At 26.2% G+C, this 25,363-nt stretch overlaps 5 protein-coding genes and 1 long non-coding RNA gene across 7 annotated transcripts; 5 read left to right on the plus strand and 1 right to left on the minus strand.

Moving 5' to 3' along the window:
• The first annotated feature begins 1,007 nt into the window (after window positions 1-1,007).
• On the plus strand, window positions 1,008-9,000 carry LOC103571425 (NT-3 growth factor receptor). 2 transcript variants are annotated; one of them, XM_008549584.3, is made up of 8 exons: window positions 1,008-1,666; window positions 2,873-3,103; window positions 3,169-3,257; window positions 4,478-4,621; window positions 4,694-4,856; window positions 6,283-6,563; window positions 6,684-6,857; window positions 8,441-9,000. In XM_008549584.3, exons 1-8 carry the CDS (start codon window positions 1,606-1,608, stop codon window positions 8,912-8,914), a joined length of 1,617 nt encoding a protein of 538 aa, XP_008547806.1. In that variant the 5' UTR covers window positions 1,008-1,605; the 3' UTR covers window positions 8,915-9,000. The 2 variants fall into 2 exon arrangements, with proteins under 2 accessions (XP_008547806.1, XP_014298098.1); XM_014442612.2 differs by having other exon boundaries at window positions 4,715-4,856.
• A 237-nt stretch (window positions 9,001-9,237) lies between these two features.
• On the plus strand, window positions 9,238-10,236 carry LOC103571424 (heat shock transcription factor, X-linked member 4-like). The gene is made up of 2 exons (XM_008549583.3): window positions 9,238-9,786; window positions 9,902-10,236. Exons 1-2 carry the CDS (start codon window positions 9,331-9,333, stop codon window positions 10,004-10,006), a joined length of 561 nt encoding a protein of 186 aa, XP_008547805.1. The 5' UTR covers window positions 9,238-9,330; the 3' UTR covers window positions 10,007-10,236.
• Window positions 10,237-10,376: 140 nt separating this feature from the next.
• LOC103571456 (N-alpha-acetyltransferase 25, NatB auxiliary subunit) lies at window positions 10,377-16,302 on the minus strand. Its single transcript, XM_014442637.2, has 9 exons — window positions 16,215-16,302; window positions 15,804-16,028; window positions 14,613-14,866; window positions 14,299-14,522; window positions 13,892-14,204; window positions 13,246-13,550; window positions 11,822-12,080; window positions 10,885-11,736; window positions 10,377-10,812 (listed from the first exon to the last, which is right to left on the minus strand). The coding sequence occupies exons 1-9, from the start codon at window positions 16,273-16,275 to the stop codon at window positions 10,591-10,593; spliced, it is 2,715 nt and encodes a 904-aa protein (XP_014298123.1). The 5' UTR covers window positions 16,276-16,302; the 3' UTR covers window positions 10,377-10,590.
• A 471-nt stretch (window positions 16,303-16,773) lies between these two features.
• LOC103571423 (activating signal cointegrator 1 complex subunit 1) lies at window positions 16,774-20,164 on the plus strand. Its single transcript, XM_014442638.2, has 6 exons — window positions 16,774-16,999; window positions 17,064-17,176; window positions 17,253-17,571; window positions 19,236-19,396; window positions 19,478-19,608; window positions 19,871-20,164. The coding sequence occupies exons 1-6, from the start codon at window positions 16,782-16,784 to the stop codon at window positions 19,988-19,990; spliced, it is 1,062 nt and encodes a 353-aa protein (XP_014298124.1). The 5' UTR covers window positions 16,774-16,781; the 3' UTR covers window positions 19,991-20,164.
• A 289-nt stretch (window positions 20,165-20,453) lies between these two features.
• On the plus strand, window positions 20,454-21,417 carry LOC128668234 (uncharacterized). Its single transcript, XR_008404004.1, has 2 exons — window positions 20,454-20,840; window positions 20,954-21,417. It is a non-coding gene; the product is annotated as an uncharacterized LOC128668234 (long non-coding RNA).
• A 92-nt stretch (window positions 21,418-21,509) lies between these two features.
• LOC103571422 (uncharacterized) lies at window positions 21,510-24,643 on the plus strand. The gene is made up of 3 exons (XM_008549581.3): window positions 21,510-21,692; window positions 21,776-21,957; window positions 23,502-24,643. Exons 1-3 carry the CDS (start codon window positions 21,519-21,521, stop codon window positions 24,574-24,576), a joined length of 1,431 nt encoding a protein of 476 aa, XP_008547803.1. The 5' UTR covers window positions 21,510-21,518; the 3' UTR covers window positions 24,577-24,643.
• Window positions 24,644-25,363: the final 720 nt, after the last annotated feature.

The raw sequence follows: 25,363 nt of genomic DNA on the forward strand, positions 1-25,363 counted from the left end.
TCCAAAAATATATTCACTACAAAATTTATGATTTATAAATAAACTAACATTAAAATATTTGTTCAATGTTTCACAAAGTCATCATTGTCTCAGATTCGATATTTCCTAAATTTAAATTTATCTAAAAAATTTAAGATAATAAAAATAAACATTCAATTATAATCCTACTAATTTTGTCGTCTGTTCTCTGAATTTATTTTATTATCTGCAACTAATGAAATATATATATGTATACATTTATATATGCATCATCGTGTCCTTTCGCCCACGCTTTTAGGTATGTACATACTCGAGCTTATCCCAAAATCTGGTGACGTGCCAACTAATCCATCCTTGTGGGCAGGACAGATCATTAAGTGAAAATAAAAAAAAATATTGATAATAATAATAATAAAAATAGAAGCAATTGTAAATACTCTTTGGACATTATTCGTCCATATGCTGGAATAAACTATAAGTTTTTACATTAAATTAAATTACATGAGTGAATGTTGGGTATATGTTTGGCACGATTAATGTTATATAAATAAATAGGCTATGAACATATAGGAATGTATATTGCACTTTCAAAAATTATTTTTAGTTATATTCGTTAAGATTTATATTACCAACTGGCTACTACACCTAACCAGCGGCCTTCGATTTCCAGACCAGATGAAAAGATAATTGTATTTATGATTCATTCAAACATTATATATTTTATTTACCTAGATAAACATATTCTATGAATAAACAAATATATGCAGTTACATTATTGTGTTGAGACTTTGCCCTTGAATTGTTTACATTTTAAATTGATAATATGATAAAATTTTTGAGTCATGATATTAGATAAGGGAGGTTCTTAAAAAATATATATAGTATATTTAATGACATAAGTATTTTTGAAGGGTAATAGAATATAAGAGTGCTGTCTGTCTTTAAGAGTAAAATGTATCGTTGATGCTGATTGGTTCCTGAGCGATTCGACGTTAGCGGTTGGAGAGAAGTGATTCTTAGGGATCTTGAAAAGAATCTTGTCTGTCAGTAACATTAAGCGTAGTAAGATTGCTCATCGTATTATATGCAGTCTGCAGTTCTTTCGCACCTCTCGTTGTGATAGTTTCATTAATGTTAAAGATATAACATTTTAATTTGACATTTAAATACAACTAGTATTTTATTCTCAAGTGTACAAGTTTTTAAATTTGAATCTGTGCCGCGAATTTAATTAAATTACACAAAAAAAAAAATAAAAACATTTATGTGATTGATGTAAAAAAATACTAATTAATTCCCAGAAGTTATTAATAATAATTAAAATAAATACATGATTGAAGTTTTAATGATAAATATTATTATCAAATTATAACAATAATAATATTAATAATGATATCAGTAACAACAGACTGTATGAATGTGAATAAACCCAGTTATGTTTACTAGTTAGTGCTGTTTAAAGTTATAAGTATTTAATTATAAATATATAATGTAATTTATATAAATTTAAACCTTTTTTTTCTACCAGTGTTAAATAAAAAAAAATCATGAATTTAATAATCATTTTTTTTTTTAAATACATTTTATAACTCAGTATTTAAATTTAAAAATGTTTTAAAACTAATTATGGATCGTGAAATGATAAATGGCCGATATCTCGTCTCGACATCTCCATCAACAAATTCTGGTAATTTATGTTTTTTATTTGTAACTAATATTGTTAAATTATGTGCAATTAATATTAAAAGGATTCACTTTATTTGCAAAAAAAAAAAAAAAACACAAAAAAAAAAAAGCTTATAAATCTGCTTACTGAGATATCGACTAGATACATGTATCGAGAATCTGATAAGCTTTTATAAATTTATGGCCCAGTGTTCGATTATAACGAACAAATTTTAGCCGCTGAATAGTGTAATACTGTATATATGAATATAGTCTATCTGTTTATATTATACATATATATATATATATACCTAATCACAATCTTTCATGACTCTGATAACCTTCGTAATAATTTGTGAAGTACTTTAGCCAGTAATCTACATTTACTATTTTTATATCGACAGTAGTATAAAAAAAACAAATAAAAAAATCAATAGATGTATATAACGGTCTTATTCTTTCGTTCCCATAAAATTTAACGATTACAAAAAAAATGACTTTTCATTTCTTCGTATGAATAATCTTTTTTTTTTTTTTTTTTTTTTTTTATTGTATATAAAATAAATTTACTGGAACACCATAAATCTTAAAAATTTAAAATATTTTTTATTACCAAGTGTAATATAATGATTATCGCTTAGAAATAAAAGACGATTCTCGGTTAAGTGTTTGACATAAAATGGTACGGAAGCTTCCAGTTGCTTCGAAAATAAATGTCTCGGTGTGTCATAACACACTAAGGACACATCTCACATCATACTATGGTATTATATATAAAGTAATATAATATAAGAATTTACTGACAGGCGAGATCGAAAAATAAAGAAAGATGAAGGAAGAAACTGAGAATAAGAAAGAGAGACAGATAGATTAACGATAAAAACTTCTGATGAGAGAGATCTTATGCCGGTATGATAGAATGGAAGGAACTTATAGGTTTGTTAACTGCTGGGAGGTTTGTTGGTTTGAAATGAGAGACATAGCAAGAGTCGTTGTCCAAGTCCGCTGACCGTGGAGATAACGCTCTGACCCGTTACGCTGCCCGCAACTCGAGCACATGAATGCCGTCACTGTATTTATCCCCTTAAGCTGTTACTAGTAGTACGATAATCCAAACATCCCTGAATCTCTGGTCTCAACCATTTTATTCGGCTACCAGTTTACTACCTCTGTCCTCTTTACCTATTTCCCTTTAAATCCTAGATAATTTATACTAAATTCATTACAGGCTTTGTTGAATCAAACAATAGTAAAACAACGGGTGAATTCTCAGAGAGATTACAAGAAATATCAAATGTAGATCGTAATGAATCTAGATTTACTAATTGTCAAGGAAAAGGAAATATTTGTGGGACAGAAGCCGCTTGTCGAAATTTTCCTAATAACACATCGAGATGCATTTGTCCGCACGATTTATCACCTCCTACTAATGATCTTAAATGTCCAGTTCGTTTAACTGGTGAGTTAATTATTTATTTTAATTAATTTCATTTGGTTTAATTAAGATTTTTATTTTTAATTTAGCTCCTTCTATACCGTTACCTATTCATAATATTATTCTACCAACGAGCAATACAACAAACAGTACAATAAGTCTTTCTGAAGCTGAACAGGTATACCATTAATCCAATAATAATAGTACAATAGTCCTTTGAAAAATTTACATAAACAATTTCTTTTGTTTATTAATTTTTATATATTACACTGAGCGAATAAAAATTATTTTTTACAAGTGAAATATTGTTTATTCAATAATTTATTATCATTAAATAAATTTTCTTTAAATTTAAAATCATCTTATGTTATTTAAAATAATTATTTATTTACTTAATGTGATAAAAATACATTACTAGTTATTAAACTTTTAATTAATTAGTAAAAATAAGTATCAATTTGTTTCTCACAAGAAATTAATTTTTTTAATTAAAATATTTAATTAATTAAAATAATTTTTAAATTAAGCTCAGTATATTGGGACATTCCACGCCAAATCAGACGGTTTCAAAAATTTTGTAGTACCCAAAAGAGGCTTCCTGGTAAATTTTGAGATTTTTTGATCAATGGTTCAAAAATATCGAATTTAAAAAAAACCGCTCTTTTTGTGGTTTTTTGATCATAACTACGGCCAGAATTTTTGTTTTAATTTAAAAATAACAATTAGGGGTGGGAGGGACAAAAGGGGATACCTATGAAAATTGTACTAAGTTTTCGATGACTAAAATACGCCAAATCTTTTTGTTTGTAATGATATTCAAGGTAAATAGACAAAATTTTTAGCTGCCGTTAATAAATAAAATTTCCTTTTCTGGCGGGAAAAATGGGGTACTCTTTAAAAAGAGGTCGAAAAAAAAAGTAATTATGGAAAGCCCACTACCGGAACAGCTTTAAAAGTTGCAGAATTAATAGAAGTTTAAGATAAAAAATTTTCAAGAAAATCAAAGGATATACACAGTATTACAAACACGATTGAGAACTTAAAATTCAAAAATCTTGATTAAAAACATTTCGAATATTTGTTTTGGATTTTTTCCGGTAAAGACTATCTAAGAACGAAAATTTTGACAAAAAAAAACATTGAATTTTGATCAGTATTACGACAGTTATGATCAAAAAACCATAAAAAGAGCGGTTTTTTTTTTAATTCGATATTTCTTGAACCATTAATCAAAAAAAATCTCAAAATTTACCAGGGAGCCTATTTTGAGGGGTACCAAAAAATACCGAAAAATTAAGAAAATCGGAAAAACAATTTTTTAAACCGTCCGATTTGGCGTGGAATGCCCCATATGTAATATTAAACTAACGGTAATTAATTAATTAAATAAACCACTAGGTCAATGAGAGGAGTCCAGATAAAATACCTGAAGTTATTGGTGCAACTATTGCTTCCGTTATTACAATAATTATACTTGGTATAATTATTTTTATTTGTAGAAAAAAATGTTATAATAAAAAAATCGACCGTACAACATTGGACGTAAGTTATTGATTTAATAAATGAATATTGTCTAGTTAAATGTTGATTCAGTAATTCCTTGAACTTTTTTAGTTGTCACCAATGAATTTAAAGAAAAGTATTCTTGTCGCTAATAAATATACACCAAATCCTCAATATTTTAATTGTGCACCTCCTGAAGTACCAATTTTACGACGTGGAGATGTAACTTTTTTTTTTGAAATTGGACAGGGCTGTTTTGGTAAAGTTTATAAAGGTAAATTTTCCAATAATTATTGTGATTACTAATTATATACATCAGACTGGGCCAATAGAATTGACTATTTTTTTTTTAACGATACTGTGAAAATATTATTTCGTATGACAAAAAAAAATTATTGTGAAAATTTGAACCCTTAATATTGATATTAAGAGGTGTATCATCGCAATTTTTGATTGTTTTTTGAATGAGCGGGTTTTTGTCTCATAACTCTCAAACAATCAAGATAAACAAAATAGACTTACATACATTGCTTACAGAAAATTGAATGCTCTACAAAGAAGGTCTTCAGAAAATTATCTAAGGTTGAAGTTGAGTCAAAACGACTTCAATAACCTTGAATAACTTTCAAAGGAGTGAATTTATCAAAAATTGTTAAGAGACTTTTTTTGTAGAGAATTCAATTTCCTTTGAAAATATTCATTGGCTTTTTTTCTGAAACTGATTTTTACATTAATTACATAATTTCAAAGTTGAACAATCAAATTGTAAAATGATACCAATGTTCAAGGTATGATTATAAGGAAACGGTTCATCTCACAAAAAATTTTAATCAGACCTTTTTTGTAGAGCATTCAATTTTCTACAAGAAATGCATTCAAGTTTATTTTGTTTATCTCGATTGTTTGAGAGTTATAAGACAAAAATCCGCTCATTAAAAAAAAATCAAAAATTTCGATGATACACTTCTTCATATCAATATTAAGGGCTCAAATTTTCACAGTAATTTTTTTTGTCATCCCAAATAATATTTTCACAGTATGGTGAAAAAAAAATAGTCGATTTTTTTGGCCCAGTCTAATATACATGGAGATGAAATTGGTATAGTTGTTTCCAGTACGTTAATGAAACATCAACTCACAATGTTATAGTAATAATTACTTTGAATTATGGGATATATGGCGATAATTTCTGGGAAAAGTTTCCATAACTTTAGGAACAATTCCTACAATCATGATAAAAGTTTCTATATCGTATGATAATTGAATTACAATAATAATTACCATACTCATGGGAATAGTTTACATATGGCATAGGAATAAATCCTATAGCCACATTGGAACGGTTCTTAGCTATGCATGCCAGAGAAAAAAAAACAGTAACCATTGCTGCGCTGAACAGTAATCCAGTCAATGAGCGTGTTTGGGCAAAAAATTAAATATAGTGACAGTATATTTTACTATACTTATATTAATTCAATTGATTGGATTACTGTTCTGTGCAGTGATGGTTACTGTTCTTTTTTTCCGTGTGGGAACAAACCCTATATTCTCATAGTATATTGTAATTGTTACCGTACATTTCTGTCCTTGTATTTATTAAAATTATTTTTGTTGTATAGAAAAATAAAAATTTAATTTAATAATAAAATAAGAATAATTTTAATTCATTAAATAAAAAGCAAAAACTTTTAATTATACAGGTGAACTTAGTCATGGAGATACTAAAGAAACAATTGCAGTAAAAGTGTTAAAAGACTCAGCATCTCGAGAGGCCGAAGAAGATTTTCTGAGAGAAGTAGAAATAATGTCGACATTTCGTCATCAAAATATTTTGTCCCTAATAGGAGTAGTCCTACGAGACGCGGGTAATAACCCTTGGATGGTTTTTGAATATATGCCTCACGGTGACCTCGCTGAAGTTTTAAGAGCAAACTCACGGCAATTAAGAAGTTCTATACCGGGACTCGAGCCATTGACCAAGGTTTGACTTTTTAAATTTTATCTTTCTGTTAAAACTTTATTTAAACTTTTAATTACTTTAATTGAATCGTTATTAAAACTATTTGAGTTGTAAATATATTTTTTTCAATTACATAAATAGAAAGATTTACATCAAATAACAATACAAATTGCTTCTGGTATGACTTACTTATCTGCTCAAAGATTTGTTCATCGTGATTTGGCTTGTCGTAATTGTCTGGTTGGAAAAGATCTAGTCGTTAAAATATCAGACTTTGGGATGTCACGTGATGTTTATACATGTGATTATTACAAAGTAAGTAAATTAATCAATAAATAATCATTTTATTATCATTTCCGTGTAAAAAAAAATCCTTACAAAAATGTTCCAATAAAGTTCATAGTAGTGAAGTTACAAATTTCAGAAAATACGGAATTTAAAACTGATTATTTTTAAAATTTTACAAAAATTCAAAAGTAAGGAAAATTTCCGCTGCGTACTGAAAATAAAAATTTGAAGACCGGTCAATCACGCGGGCCAGCCCCAAAACTTCCTGCTCAAGAAGCTCGAAAACAATGTTTCGAATACATTTGTTTTTTTTGAGCTGTTCGAGCTCATATCCTGCCTTACACCACGAAAATTTTAAACAAAATAAAAAATTTGTAACTTTAAACTTTTGTCTACGATAATTCGCAAGTAAATCCATATATATTTAAACAGAACTAAATTTAAGTAATCAAAACAGAGTGAAAGGAATTTTAAATTAGATCATAAACCCGAAGTATTAGATCGTAATACACATACACACACACAATCGGATATCATTGTGAAAATGATCACCCTGTTTAGAAAATCTCATAAAATCCAATAGATTCTCATAAATTCACATAGAGATTTTTTAAGAATAAATGAATTCTATGAGAAGTGCTATAGTTAGGTATAGAACCTTATTCATACAACTTTTTTAAAATTTACAATTCTCTTAGCGGGAAATTAAAAATTAACTTTTATAAAAACAATATTTCCTTAAATAGCAAATCAATAAAAATTATGACATTAAATTTATATTTAATTTTAATTATCAATTTCTTAACAGAAGGAAATCGAAAATTATTTACAGAATCCAGAAAAAAAGATTAACATATCTCGAACTAAATGCAGATATCTTCGATTTTTAATGAAATATTCATATTTTTTAACTAAAAATATATTAAATTAAAAATGTTTCATAACTTAATTTCTTGTAGAAAAAAAAATAATAATAATGTTGCCAAAAAATTTTTTTAAACAGGTTTTTCTGAATTTTTTAAGCAAAAATAATTCAATTTAATGATTTTGCTGGTTTGAGAGTGTTATAATAAAAGACTGAAGCCAATTGCATTGTAAAAAAATTTGTGAAGTGAAAGCGAATTAAATCCGGAATTAATGCGAAGCGAATGACTTATTTTTATTTATTTAGTCTCCGTGGAATGAAATTTACTCCAAAGGGAAGCATCGACATAATTTTATAAATATAAACGACCAAGAAAAAATTAAGAAGTAAAAAATCCAAATTTCAATCATTTTTGATATTTTCAACTGATTTTTGGAGAGGCTACTTAAAATATCGTAAGCCAACAAATTTTCATAAGAGACTCAAAAAAAAAAAATATTCTCTTTTTTTGGGCCACCCTATTGTACAGACGTTTCGTGACTCTTATCAGAAGTGTTTAAGAACGAAATCAGTTGAAAACTTTTTCACTCTTTAATTTTTTTCAGTCTCAAAAATTATCAACTTAAAGCTCAAAATTGTTTTAAATTTAGAAGTTCATTGCAATGAACATTTTTGGAATGAATTTTTTTTTACCCAGGTTATTATTATTAATATCATTATATAAATATTATTAATTTGTGTATAGATTGGAGGTTCAAGATTGCTTCCAGTTCGATGGATGTCACCGGAAAGTGTTATATACGGTCGTTTTACCCTTGAAAGTGACGTTTGGAGTTTTGGTGTAGTTTTATGGGAAGTATATTCCTACGGGAAACAACCTTACTACGGTTACAATAACGAGGAAGTTCTGAAACTTATTCTCCAAGGAATAATGCTTACTCCACCGGAAGATTGTCCAGAATTCGTTGCCGATATAATGAGACAATGTTGGAAATTAGAACCGCGTGATCGTTTCCGCTTTTCGGAAATTTTCGAAGAACTTCAGAAAGCTCATCAAACTATTGAAAAGATTAATGAAAAAGGCAGTTTACCCCGGCCACCCCAAGGGCCGATAACAATAAAGTCACCTAATGCTCTTGATTCGGAAGGATATCTTGTTCCGGCACCGGCGACACCTCGAGAATATCTTCAACCACTTCCTCCACTTTACTCTCTATAATTTAATATTAAACCATAATCTATCATATTATTTTATCATTCATTACATCACTTCATTAAATAATTAGCTCGTTAATTTTATTGTTATTAAATATAAATAATTACAATATAGTATTAACCTTCATATAAAAAAAAATGTAAATAATTTAATGATTAGATTTTTATTAAATATGGTATTATTTATATTTAATGATTTGATAAATTATTTTTAAAAATCAAAATAACAAATTTTATTGAAATTCAAATTATAATTTATTCGTTTCCTTCATTTTACGATTGTCATGTTTTTTTTTTTTTTTTGTTTTTTTAATAAAGTGACAGCAACGTTTTAAAAATGACAATCGTGTAAAATAAAACGTTCGAATGATTTGTCAAATGATTAATTAAAAAAAATTTATAAAAAAAGAAAAAGATAAAATGTACGATTATAATATTTTATTATCAACAAGATTTCCCCAAAAATTATGGAAAATAATAAATGAATGTAAAACGGGTTCAATACGTTGGAGTTTAAGTGGTACGACAATATTATTAGATTACAAAAAATTTCATGAAGAGTATTTGAGCCCACCGCAATCAATATTTAAAACTAGTAATATTGCAAGTTTTATACGTCAATTAAATCTTTATGGTTTTCGTAAAGTAACATCACACAATCGTGATCCATCATGTAATTCACGTAATCCTGAAATCCATGAATTTTTACACGATAATTTCAATCGTGATCGAGCTGATCTTCTAAGCAAAGTTTGTCGTAAAACTTGTAGTAAATTTAACAAACGTTGTGACCGAGTTAATGGTAAAAATTATGCAAGGAATGAAATAATCAATAAATCAAGAATTCAAGGAATGTCCCGACTCCAAATGTGCCAGGTTAATTAAAATTTCATTTATTAAAATACTTGATTATTTTTTTATAAATGTAACGCTTGATTATATTTATATTTATTATTATTATTATTATTATTATTATTATTATTATTATTAGCTTGCTCTTAAACAAGCTTTGGAGCAAGCGGTTGAAGACTATCAGCGTAAAAAATATGAAGAATCTATAAATTTCATACACGTAAATCATCACGATCACCTGTAAATAATTTTATATAATAGTTTTATTTAATTAAAATGAATAATGTTGCATAATCAATTAATGTTTATTATTACTTTTTTTCCACAGAGAGTACAAATTCTTTCAAACATTACGTAACTAATTGTTTGAAAAATAAAAATAATAGGTGACTTGGTATTATAATTTAAAATGTTGTCTAATGTTTAATTAAGAAAACGTTAAGAATAATTTGTTTATATTTCCGTAAATAATACATATTTTGTCCTTTTTTTATCATAAAATGTTTTATTTCAATTTAATTAAAAGTTAAGTCGTTTAATTATTGGAAGCTATTTTTTTTTTTAATTTTTACATACGATTAAATAAAACATGATTTTACGTATGGCAGTGATTATAACTAAAAATACAAATATGTCAATTGATCATTGTAAAATAATGAATTAAATATTTTTCTGTAATGATAAAAATGATATTTTTTTTAATTTACGAGCACAAAGTTATTTCCTAAGCGTATGTACACGTCTTTAAGATATTACAGAATAATGTTTGATGATGGCAATTTTTTTTAAGGCTGACTTGAGAGTTTGTACATTGAAAAATTTAATTTTTCAGCTACGAAAATTATTTAATAATTTAGTTGTAAGCTGAAGCCGTGATCTGAGCATCCAACAACTTCGATGAATGCTTTCTTGAACACGTTCTGCTACAATAACAGCAGCATCTTCTTTAACATCAAGACCTGTATTTACTGAACGTTTTTCAAATTCAGATAAAACATTTTCTAATTTTTCTGTTCTTTTCATAAGTAAATCACTTATTTCTGTCCAACACTAAAAAAATAAACTTGTATTAATAATTTATATTTTTAAATATAAAATAACATGATTAATAATATATTTTACCTCAATATCATCAGCTGTAAATGATTCAACATCTTTATTAGATTTTTTCCGATTTTTTTTATTGCCAATTTCGGGATGAGCTTGATTTATAAAAGAAGCGCACATAATACCAAGAAATGACAAAGTTTCACCGCAAGTAGCAGCGCGAAGTAAAAAATCTTTATAAGATACAGGTTCATCAGTAGTTGGTATTGGTAAAGTTTTTAAACAATGGGCATTACGTATTATTTCAATACATTTTGAATCTGGTCGTGAAAATTTTGAAAATGAATCAGCAAGTCTTGCAATAACAATTAATTGTTGAGAATCATATGTTTCCCGTAATCGTTCAACTGCGTCCATTGGTACTAATATACTTTCAACTCTAACTCGTTTATCTGCTGTTAAAAATTTTTCAAGAGACTTTGGTATACGTTCATTATTTAAAGTTTCAAGTTCTTGAGATAATTTAGATAAAAGTGATGATAAATCTTGTTCTTCAGCAGTAGCAGCAATTATTCTTAAAATAAGATTACGGGCGGCAAGTAACTGAAACATACAGGCACGTGTTTCTTCATGTCTACGAGGATCTTTATCATCAGTTGATGGTTCCCAACCAACTACAACTTCAAGATCTCTGTTATCACGCAATAATTCCCATCTTATTGAATCTTCCTGTGGTTGTACTCTCATTGAAACTAATGCTCTCGCTAATGACTTAGCACCTTCACACCAGCTAAGTTCTAATAACATTTTATCAACAGTTGATGTTGCAAAATGTAAAGAATTATCAAGTCTTTCTCTTAAATCAACGAATTCTTGAATTTTAGCAAAACTTCCATATTTATAAGCAAAAGTTAAACGATCTGCGCTCTAAAAAAAAATATTATATGTTTTAATTTATATTGTATTAGTAAAATTTAAGAAAAAAAAATAATTACAGTATACAAATACTTACATGTTTATAATTAGCCACAAAAAATTTAACAGCCTGATCAAGGGCATTTGAAGCACTAGATAAGTGTCCAAGTGGCGCCAAAAGTGGAACATACAAATAGCTTAAAGAAACTAATTGAATCTGTTTTGCATCTAGTAAAGAAAAAACATGATCTGCAGCACCTATTAAACCAGCTTCTAAATAAACTCGTATTAAAACTATTTTCAAATGAAAATTAGCTACACTTATTGACAAAGCTCGTTCTAACAAAGCCATTGCTCTGAAATAATAATAATTTTAGATTTTTAATATATAGTGTAAAATAAAATCGTTTAAAAAGAAGTTAAAAAAGTATTTATTATTTTAAACTTCAAAACGGGACACAATCACCAACTTTTTTAAACTTTTGAAATTAAAAAAAAAGAAAAAAAAATAGTTGACTTCATACCATTCACAGAAAATTTTTCATTGTCTTGTAATCTTTTTGACTTTTTATTCCAAGCAATTCCGTCCATAATAGGTATAGAAAAAAAGCTGAGTTCGAACTATTTTTAAACGTTTTTCAAGTTTTTCGTGAGCGTTCTTTCTAAAAGTAAGGTAAAAGCCCCTATACTCGCTCAGTACTATTAGTCGCCCACTTTAACTGCTTAATGCGTTTTTTCATAATTTTTAGTCAAATTAAATGACTGTTTTCAAAATCGCGCTCAGCCGGACATTTTTTACTTTGACGTTCATTCGTTAGATTAAATTTAGTTACGTCAAATTTTTTAAGACTTGTTATAACTATATCTTATCAAATACATTTTTAAAATTCATGAAATTTTATATTATAAAAGAATAAAGTAGTATAATTTATAAATTATTTTCCAAATCAATAAACTTACGATAGTTTAATTGATATTGTCTTTGAGCGACTATAGGGCCATGTGTTGATCGAGTAATGGTACATGACAACTTTTAGTGAGCGACTATGGGTACACTCAAAGACCTTACTTAAAAAAATTAATAATAATTAATTATCAACATTATTCTTCAAGCTAAGATTTTATTCTAATTCTCGAAACTTCAAAAAATAACTATAAATAAAAAATATAGTTTTTCATTTTATTTATTAATTTATATTGAGTGATTTAATCTCACTCCAATGAGAAGTGAGCGGGTATAAGGGGTTTTACCTTATCAATTAAACTATTGTCCACTTTTTTGAATTTTCAGAAATTCAAAAATATTTTTAAAAAATTGTCGTTTCGTCAGGTTTTGAAGTTTATAATGATTAACGCTTTTTTAGCTAATTTTTTTACACGGTAAGGTAAGAGACCCAGTACTCGATCACTGATGTATTTGTATTATAGTTACTAAACACAGAGATACAAATACATGAAGTGATCAGGTACTAGGTCTTTTACCTCTCATAATTAATAAAAATATATGATATAAATATTTACTTGTAAAGATGAGAAGCTTCATAGGATTCATACCACATTTGTAATAATAAATGTGCAGCAAGAACAGCATAAGAATCAAATGGAGCAAAATCAGTTGGTAATCTTTCATCATTCATACATAGTTCATTACCCTTTTCATAAAGATCACGTAAACGGTTAACTAATTTTTGACGTTTTTCTATGTCCAAAATGGGTGAATGATGCATACCACAAGCACGACGTAATTGCTCATAATGAATATGTCTTAGCATTTGATCTGTTTTTGTTGCTGATGAATCTTCAGCAATTCCAATATCTTCATTTATCTAAACATCAATTATAAAATTAAAGAAAAAAAATTAATATTTTAAATTTTAATTATTTATGTTAAAAATAAATACTAAGCATTTGTTGCTAATTCAAACTACAATAAAATAACACCATATAAATTAATCAATTCATATTTTTTTGCTTTATAATATCAGATGTTCTTTATTTATTTTATATTGGCTATAACATTGCTGTTGTTTTATTTATTTATTTAATTTTAATTTAGTTTTAATTTAATTTAATTTTTTATAATGAAAAAATTTCAATAAAAAAATTTGTATCTCAATAAAATAAAAATTTAATCTGATATTGTTTTAAAAATTTAATTGTAACTTACACTTTCAAGTAGCTGAGATTGTTCTTCAAAAGTTAATAATTTTAAATATAATCTCAAATCCCCAACTGTACAGCCTTTGTTACCAAATTGTTCAAAGTACAATCGCATCAATTTCACAGGTTCCATAATAGCACGTAAAGCAACATTACTTGAACCAACACGTTTTAATAATTCAAACCGTGCTAAATGTGGAGCTCGAGCTTTTTTTCCACAAGTCTCTGCTATACTATCTAAAAATTCTAAACATTCACTGGGTTGCTGATGCTCTAATGCTGCAGTCAAATAACTTAAATAGTGTGACCAGTTATCATTGCTGTAAATATAATTATTTTGTTAAAATTATTAATATTTTTTCTGTTTCTATTTTTTTCTCCTTGTCATAATATAAAATTAATTTAAATAATTACTCTTCATTTATTAATTCTTTAAAAGCTGTTGTCGCTTCTTCGTATCGTTGTAACTGTAATAGTAGAGCAGCTTTACGTTGTGGTACACCAGAGAGTCGAGCAGCTAATGGTCCACATAAAACCTCTAAAACTTGTTCATTTTTTCCTTGAAGTTCTAATATCATAATGTAAAGCTGAACTTCTTGTTCAGCTTCTAATTTACCTTCATTGACTAACTTTAAAACCTAGTATATATTAATTAAGTTATATAAGTTGATTTATTAATACTATAATTTTATAAGAAATAATTGTTTTTGTTTTTTTTTTTTTTTTACCATTCTCTCAGCAAGAGGTAATATTATATTTTTGGCTAATGTATCCTCAGCTTGTATGGCCTGCATGACAACGCTCATAACAGCCCAAAAGTAATAAGGGTTTTTAGGTTTCAATTTATATAAAGCGAGTGCTGTTTGCTGTTGTTTTTTAAAATCTCCTAATCGTACGTATGACATGAATAAATGTGTTAATAATTCTTCATTATTTGGATCAGCTTTTGCTGCTGCTTCGTAAACTTCTCTTATTTTATCAGCTAAAAAACATTAATTTTTTATTTACATATAACATTTATTTTAAAAAAATAATTTCTTGCCACAAAAAATTTTTACTTGCACCAAGAAATTTTATGCATTATGAATTGAATAAAAAAATTGTTTTTGGGCAAGAAATAATTTCTTGCGCAAGTAATTTTTTCTAGTTTTAAATACATTTTTGTTTTCAATTCACAATGCAAAAAATTTTTTGAGGTAAGTAAAAATTTTCTTTAGGCGAGTAAAGATTTTTTGCGTCAATGAATCCTTTTTTCTGTGTACGCTCTTTTGGCTTTAAGAAGCTTCCTAAAACCAAAAGAGAGTATAAAAATGTCATTTTGGAATTAGTTACGTGACATAAATAATATAGCTATATATTCAGTGACATTCAATCGTATTTAGTGACAGAATAATTAAAGTATTAATATATTTAAAGAAAATAAATATGATTCTTTTTTATTGCGTAATTTAAATGTAATTCGAATGATGTAGATAAATCAATTAATCTCAATACTTAGTAATAAAAAAGAGTTTAAACTATGAAAACCCTGATTAAAAGTAAACATTCAAAACAATTCAAAATGATTCAATTTTACTACTATATAGATATACATTCACCATTGAGTGAATCGTTTTCTTTAATCAGGGAAGATACAAATTCAAGTCAAGACCTTTCTCACCCTGTTTAAAAATATTGACTGAAAAGAATTAAAAATGATAAAATTCGAATTCTTTTCAATAATTTCAATTCTTTTGTTTGTTCATATAGATATACAGTTTTCATGGAGTGACCGCTTCTCAATTCTTTTCAATCAGTATTTTTAACCAGAGAACGATAACCAATTCTATCATATAGATATGGCGGGAACAAAATTTTCCTTATTCTCTTAATAGGAGAGATTAATTAAAAATATAAAAGATAAAACAATATAAAATTACGTTGATGAATTTCTTTATAACAAATGCTCATTGCTTGGAGTGTTGAATCGTCACATGGTACTTCCGAACGTACTTTATCCATGATAACCTGACATTTATCTTCTTTGCCTAATCGTAATAAAGCCAAAGCTTTTAATACTCTTGCACACTGATTTTCTGGTTGTTTCTTTAAAACTTTATCAGCTTCTTGAAGTGCTTTTTTATTATTCCCATTGTCAAGCCAGTCTACAAAAATAAAAAAAAAAATAATTTTTTTTTTTTTTTTTTTTTTTTTTTTTTTTTTTTTTTTTTTCAAATATCGAATCGTGGGTGAATATATTACATAACCTTTTTTACCGGTAAAATAAATAAAAATAATAATAAAATATTATTTAATATTGATAAATTATAAAATAATAATTAAACATTTACCATAAATTGGTCGTAAACGACGTTCATTAACTGTATTATTAACATGTGCCTTCGACGCCATCGTATTATAAAATATAACTTTACAAGATAAAGACGGTTTCAAACACAAAACATTATTCCGGGACTTGGCTCCTCTAGCACTCTCCTACATACTCTATTTCACATAACCTACACATATACACCTAAATATATTTAAGCCTTTTGTATACACGTTCATTCAACGTTCACTTCAGTTCAAGTCAGACATTAGACCATCGATAATATATCTATATATTTTATCTTTCGCCATTTTTTTCTCATACCTTACCGTATCTTATAGGATTTCAATTAATATAATTATTTATTTCATTAAATTTGATTATTTTTAGTATTTCAAATTTAAACTCTTAATTTAAATATTACAGACTTTAAATTATATTAGTATTGTAATACAGAAAAAAAAATACAACTTATTGCCCAGTAATTTCCTAGCGCGCAAACGCGTAGAAATGGCGGTAAAGTTTTGAATTGTAAAATTAAGAATCATCACTAATATGAGTATTATAATGAGTGAATTATTTAAATAAGATGGATATTATAAAACCAGAATTAGTTTGGATTGGAGGACGTTGTTATCGATTTCCTGATCATACTGTTTGGTCTTCAAAACAAACTTGTACTCCTTACGAAGAAGATTACGATCAAATGGAAGACGACATAAATAATGAAGTTAACAGTAGTGATTGTGATATCGTTATTGAAACTTTAAAAGACAAACGTTATCAACATACTGTTAATATTCCTCAGTATGTTATTAATAATCTCTAATTATTTATTTTTATATAAATTAATTTTTTATTTATTTTTTAGAGTATTTTACCGGTTTCTTATTGGCTATGCAGGAAGTATTAAAAAAAATCTTGAGTCTGAAACGAAAACAACAATTAAAATACCAAATATTGGATCTAAACAGACTGATATTGGTATTGAAAATTATTATAAAGTAACTAATTTAAATTATAAACGTTTTAATTTGTTCTTTCTTTTCTTCTTTTTTAGTAATTACTGGGAAAACCCGATCTGGTGTAATATCATGTCGTCAAAGAATTGATCTTATAGTAGAATCTTCTAGGAAAAAAATTCCATTTACTCATTTTGTATCAATTCCATTAAATAAAGAAATGATAATTAATAATTTTATAAAATTTAAAAATGAAATTCTCAATGACTCTGAAATAATGTCTAAAGGATTAATGAATGATTTTTTTGTTAGTCCTAATAAATTTCATCTGACGATCGGAATGTTATTATTAGTTACTAATGAGGATAAAAAAAATGCTGTAGAAACATTAAATGCTTGTGTTAATGAAATTATCAAGTAAGTTTTATCTATTCTATATTATTAAGAGAATAAGGAAAATTTTGTTTCAGTTATATCTCTATTATAGAACATGTTAATGTTATTAAATTTGGTATCGTTAAATAGGTTTTAACTTGAATTTATTCCTTTTCATAACTTAGACTATTTTTTATTGCCAAGTATGGAGTGAAACAAAGATATTTATATCATTCGCAATGCGTTTAAATTAGGCGTGAAAAAAAAGACGATGGTATTTATTTTCTCTAAATAAATTAATACTTAAATTATTTTATCGCTAAATATAGTTAAATATCACAGAATATTAGGGTGACCCTAAAAAACTGACTTTTTTTTTTTTTTTTTTTTTTTTTTTTCGAGTCTCTTATGAAAATTTGTTAGATTACGAAATTTTAAAAAGCCTCTCCAAAAATCAGTTGAAAATATCAAAAATGATTGAAATTTGGATTTTTTACTTCTAAATTTTTTCTTGGTCGTGGCAGCAATAGTTTATATTTATAAAATCATGTCGATGCTAAAAATTTCAACCCAAAATTTAAATATTTAAACGGCGTTCAAGAATTTTAAATATTAAATGATAATATGTAACTAATACTTTGAATTAGTTTTTGAATTTTTTTTAAAATTCAAATATAGTCATTTTACTAAAATATAACTTTTGCATAACCAAAAATATACAGGACAGTCTTAAACAATAAAATTTGGTAAGTTTTGAATAAGCAAAAAAACCTAAAAATTGAATTAAAAAATAAAAAAGTATGTAAAGAAGTTATTATTTATATTTCTCGGGTTATATTTTCTTTCATTGTCATGCAAATTGATGGTGAAAAAATTGAGAAGCTTTATTATTAATATTCAAGGGTCGCTCAAAAACGTTCAAAAGACAGCACTCGAAAACATTCAAAATTCTTGAGCGAGATTTAAATATTTAAATTTTGGGCTTTAATTTTCAGCGTAGTCATGATTTCACAAATATGAGCTATTGCTGCCACGAGAAAGAAAAAAAATTGAAATAAAAAATTCAAATTTTGATCAATTTTGATATTTTCAAAATTTGTGAGCGACCTTTTGAAAATTTTTTATCGAGCTGATTTTTGGAGAGACTTTTTAAAATATCGTAAACAAACAAAATAAGAGACTCGAAAATAAAAAATAGTCGGTTTTTTTGAGTTACCCTACTGAATATACATCTAATATCTATACTATTGAAAGAGAATAAGGAAAAGTTAATTAATGCCATGTCTTTATGATAATAATTCATGATTTTATAAAATTACGGACATAAAAATTTAAAAAAACCCTAAGATTAGATACTGGATTTTTTTTCGTATCAATAAAAGACAACAGCCTTTTGGTAAGCCCACGAAATTTAATAATTATTTATCATAGTTAATAAATTTTAGAAAAAAAATGTAACGACGATTTACAAAAAAAATTTGACCGTGTAGATTTTTTTTAAATCCTATAACTAACATAATTTTTGAAATCGATTAGTTTGCGAATTAATGAAAACATCTGAAAGTAAATTGTTAAGACTTTAATAAACGAGCAAATCAAATTTACTAAATTCGGTAGTGATATTCGGGCAGTCACATAAAGACTGTGAGTTGCTTGTAAATAAAAAAATTATATGGATGTATATAATTTAAAAATTAATTTTCTAGGCCTATTTTGCAGCAAAGTGGACCAATAAAAATAAAAGTTCAAGGTGTAGAAATAATGAATGATGATGAAAAAAGAGTAACAGTACTTTATGGTAAAGTATTAAAAAATGATATACTCCAAGAAATAGCCAATAAAACTTTTAATTTTTTTATTCAAAAAGGTAATTAAATATTACAATATTCATTACAATTTTTATTTTACATAAAATAAATAACTAAAATTAATTTTTATTCATTGAAAGATCTCATGAGTGTACAGTATACTGAAGCAGTTAAATTACACATGACCTTGATAAAAACAAGCCAAGTAATGGATAAAAGTTCAAAAAAGAATTCAAGTCTCGCCCAGTTTGATGCTACTAAAATATTAAAGGTAAGAAAATTTATAGGGTGATCGGTCTAGTGAATGAATACGACCAGTTAATGAACATTATTTAATTTTTACTTTTATTATTTAGATTTTAATTATAATAGCATAAAAAAATACCTCACTGCTGTTTGATTAACTTTTAGAACTTAAATTATAATTTTGTTACATCTTTCTATATTAAAATATACGTGCGTTCATTTACTGGCTCAGACATCCTAATTATTTTACATTAATTCAAATTTTTTTACTTGGTATAATTTTGTAGAACTATAAAGATTATTACTTTGGAGAATTACAACTGGAAAAAATAAATATTTCTACAAGAAATACTGAAACTGATGTAGGTCATTATGAAACGTTAACAGAAATTAATTTACTAAAATAATAAATTAAAATGAGCCTAATAATAAATATTGTATAACTACGCTGTACATTTATTTATAATAAATCATTCATAAATGTAAATTTATGTTATTTCAAATACTTATTTAAAGATCAACATCAATAATACATTTCTGTACTACGGCTCAATACTGATCAATAAAATTCAGCCAAAACTACAATAAAAAATCTTTCACTTGAACTTTTCCATTCTCTTTATGAACTAAGAAAAAGTTATTAATTTCTCCACAGATCATGTACGAAAAGAAAAAAAAAACAACTATGTAACTTTATTAAAAGTTTATATTACTGTATGTATAATTTAATAATCCTGATCTTTTAAATTTTTAGCTTCTGACGATGAAGTAGAAATAAATAATCAGACTTTCACTTAGTGTGAAAGATGTCGTTGATTATAAATTTTGAACAGAAAATTATTAAAAAATTAGTAAACAATATATAAATAACTTGCATAAAATATATCTTTTATAATTATACTATTGTAATATGTAAATTATTACAATAGTACTTTTGAATATTTTTTTAAGGTAATAACTACGCACAAAATGATTAACAGAATTAAAAGAAACAAATGGGTTTAAATTACGCGTAGGCATTATACTGTTATATACGCGGTGATTATTATTATTTAAATTTGAAATATAAATATGACAGGTTTTTTATTGTGTTTAAAACGCTTATCTTATCATATTTATACAGATAATATTATTTATATATCTTCATTATTAACAAAATGATTACAATTGTATGGCAACTGTACGATGTCTACAATGAAAAATACTTCTCTTATTCAAATGTTAATTTTACATAACTTGTCAATTATTTACGACGAAGTAAGTCATTTATTGTTCATAATTATTAAAAAATATACTGTTTTAAACTTTAAATAATCTACGAAATAAATCATTAACGCTCTTATTTAAATTAATCATTTGTTATTTTACAGGACTTTCTATAAATTTAATGAATGACGTTTAATTTGAAATTAATTTTCATTATTTTAATTGAAACATTAAGGAGTAACGGCTGAGTGGGTATCTCAATGCCTCATTGAAAAACTAATTAACTAAGTAATTGAAACATACGTCAATTGCTAATATAATACCTTGATGTCGTCTGTTAAAAATTATTATATTGTAAGGATAAATGAATATAGCTGATTAAATTTATCTATATGTATATTTATATTTTCTTATAACAGTGTAATGATAAATATATCACGTGCTTCAAGATTAATTCACATACAAGCTTGCTTGTTTATTCATAAATTTTAGTACTTTCATCAAGAATTAAATTATTTGCTATCGATATATTAATTGAAAATTATTATTATTATTGAGAAACATATTTATTTAAGTATTAACTAAAAAAAAATATCAATGTAATTATTTTTATTTAATTGATTTCATAGTAAGTATGTTAAATTTTTTTTATAGATTATTAAGTAATTTTATTAAGTATAAATAACAATTGATAATTTCTTTTTATTTCAGTAAAAAAAAAAAAAAAAAATGCACGGAGCAAAACGAGTTATCATATTTTGTTTACTTACAACTGCATTACCAATTTTTTTTTTAATTATGCCATTATATTTAAGACATAAACTATATGCAGATGTAGTTTATGCTGTCACAGAGTCTGATGTTTTGGAAATTTCTGATGGAGTATCAACAGTATTTTGTTCTGTAAGTAATTAATAAATTTTTTTTTTTTAATATTTAGGATAAAAATAATAAATTTGAATGATAATTATTTCTTTTTATCAAAGGCACATACATTAGAAATGAATGGTACTTTTAATGCTTTTCAAATGGGCCATAGACCCGAAATTACCTCTTACCGAAAACATATAAGACTGAAGAAAAGTATGATTTTACCTGATGATACATTAGAATATTGGGGTTTTTATTTATTACGAGGAGCGAGTGTTGGACTCAGTGTATGTTCTAGGTAATAAATATGTCCTGTATTCTCCATGTTTTTCAGTTATTATTACGTTTCTACTTTAAGTTTTTCTACTCGAGTACGAAACGATTGAACATTTCTATCAGTAAATTTTCTATTTGAAAACATTTTTATTTTTGATAAGTCTATACCAAAATTTTTCTATCTTTAACATTTCTATTAGGCAACGAAATTATTTAAAATGAATTTATTAGTAACTTTTCCTTCCTAAAACATTTAAATTCTAAAGTATTCTCCCTTATTAAAAATACTCATTGAGAGGGATTGAAAATTTTTTCAATCCTTTTCAATCCATACAGTGGTTTTGAAAAGTATTGAATGGAATTGAAATTTCGATCATTTAAATACTTTGTAATTCTTAAAATGGAATTCAAAAGTATTGAAAGGAATTCAATCTTTCATCATTTTAATACCTTCACAATATGGAATTATTTTGGTATTGAGAAGGATTCAAAAAGATTCAAAAATTTCAATTCTTTTCAATCTTTTTCAATTCCTCGCAAGTTTAGAAATTCTCGTATTATTTTTGGATTGAAAAGTATTAATTTTATGTCCAGATGAAAATGTTGGGGTATAGAAAGTGTTCAAAAGTATTCAATTCTCATCTTTTTCAATCCCTTTTAATGAGTATTTTTAATCAGGGCTATTTAGAATCTTTTCTATCTATGATAATGTTATCCTCAAGTTTTTTAGGTTTAAACTAGGGGTGTGCAAATATTCGAATTTACGAATTATTCGACACGAATTCGAATCGAATTATTCAAAGATTTTCGAATAATTCGTAAATTTTCGAATCATTTGTAGATTATCGAATAATTCGTGAATTTTCAAATTATTTGGAAGTTTATGATTTTTGGTTCATGACGTTATTTATTTTATTGTTCTCATTATATCCCACATTAATTTTAGAGTCAAATGATTTAAAATTTCCAGACAAAAACTTATGACAAACTACTGTGGATTTTTTTTTATTGTTTGATTTCAAAACTATATCAAATAGTACTCAAGAAAATAAAACTTATTAATGCATATTTAGAACTGCCTAATACTTCAATTTTAAAAATTGTTAATGATATCCACGGACACATTAAAGTTCAATGAAATTGATAGTTATTATACTTTATATACTGTAAAAAATTTTCGGAGTGAACGCGGATCAAATAAAATCAGCGTCACTCCGAAATCACTCCGCTAAATATAAAAATTCTCTATTCACAGAAATCATTTCATTGTATAAAAAATTCAACAATGACTCGGAAATTTTGAATTATACTAAGACTTCAGAATAAAAATAAACTATTCAAAGGATTCGAATTGTGCAACAAATTTAAATAGTTTAAAAATTATCGAATAATTCGAATTATTCGATTCAAATTTCACTATTCGAAATATAAAAATTACTGATAGAAATGTTTGATAGTTTTTTACTCGAGTAGAAACGTAATGATTTTATTTTTCATTAATAATATTAATTTTTCATTTATAATAAATTAATATAAAATATTTTAATTATCACTTCAATAAAACAGGTTTCCCGGTGCTTCAATACTCGTGGTTAAAGGTGAAAGAACATTGCGGACTTGTGGAATGTTAGATCATAATATAAATAAAGCACGTACAAACGGAATTTTTTTACCTCAAGCCCATGATCAAGTGAAAATAACATTTGAATCTAATGCAAGAGAAGTTGAATCGGAAGAATCTACGCTATCTGCATTATCATCAACACCATCACCATTACCAGGAACAGTAAACACAAATTCATTGCCTAATTTAAAAAATAAACATATTCAACATTTAATGGAGCCTCGTCAGGAATTAAATATGACACGAAAAAGTCTAAAAAATCATCGGACTAAAAAATTGAAAAATCATTTAAGACAAAAAAATAATAAAACTGATAAAAAATTTGATGAAAATAAACAGAACGATAATAAAAAATTAAAATTATTACGAGATTTAAATTCTCCTGGCATTAATGCCGCTAGTGAAGAAGACGATGTAGGTTTAAAAGTAATAAATTCACATTATCATCAACGTGTAAAGAGAAACCAAGGACCAGTTAAGCCACCAGCTTTACTTGATCAAGGTATTCAGCATGGCGGTAATGCGTTAAGAAATATTACAGATGATGATTCTTCAGTATCGAGTTTTGAAGAAGGTTTATTAAATTGTTATGGGGGTCAAGTTTTAATACAACAAGAATTTGAACCATCCGAATTATGTATTAATGTGAGTTATTTAGAGACCGGTAAATATATGCAGTCAAAACACACTGTTATGGAAGATGGATATTATTATTATATCTTTTACAGTGACAATGATTTAGTATATAATGATATTCATGCAGTTTTTAATATTTATAAACCAACATTCCAATACGAAAGTGTAACAAACTCTTGTGTAAACAAAACAGCTTGTACTTTTCCACTATCTGTACTATCAGGTGATCGTGTTATTGTTGAAGTGCCTACAAAAGATGGTATCGATCATGAAGAAGATGATATTTCTTTTTTAATATCTGTTTGTCATCCACGTATGGGAACGTATATAATTTTTCCCATAGCTGTGTTATTTCTAATACTCGCTTGTGCATTTCTTTGAATACATTTATTATAAAATTGTTATTGTTTTATATTTTGATCGATCAAAATATTGTAATTATAATCTTATTTATGTACATAATAATTACATATATTTTAAGGTAATAATATATTTTTTATATTAAATTTTTAAATACTATTCAAACTTAATTTATTGTATTTTAAATAAGAAATTTATGTTATAAATCTTTAAAACATTTCTGTATTACGGCAGACTGTATGCAGTTATAACTTGATGTCTACAAACGGTTTGGTTTGAGAACAAATTTTGATTTGATAAAAAACCTACGCTTTGTCCGGACGAGTTCGTTTTTGTGACCGCTCGCGATTTGGTTTGTATAAACTTTCTAATCATTGGATTTCGTCAGATCCCTCAATTGTGACATTCCGTATCATAATCAGGCCCAACCAGCCCCATGCCGGGGGCAAAATTATAATTTGAAATAACACCGGCACACAAAATAAAAAAAGTGGTCTGTACTTTTGATCGGACCTACCTATCCTTATGTATTTCGACGCGCTGAATCCGGATCTGAAGTCAGTTTTGTTTGTACACCCTCAAAATTTTAAGTAAATTGCAAAAAACCATAAAGATCGCCAAAAATTAGCAGTTTTGGTAAAAAAAAAATTATAGATCTATAGACCAAGTATGATTTTTATTTAAAATTTAAAATTTTAAAAATATGAACCAGAAATTGTGATATTATTTTCTAATCTGATTTTATTTGAAATGATTGGACAGTTCAATTCATTTTAAATAATTTCAAATTAGAAAATAATATTTCGTT

This window comes from Microplitis demolitor, chromosome 7 (genome assembly GCF_026212275.2).
Source record: "Microplitis demolitor isolate Queensland-Clemson2020A chromosome 7, iyMicDemo2.1a, whole genome shotgun sequence".
NCBI classification, from domain to species: domain Eukaryota; kingdom Metazoa; phylum Arthropoda; class Insecta; order Hymenoptera; family Braconidae; genus Microplitis; species Microplitis demolitor.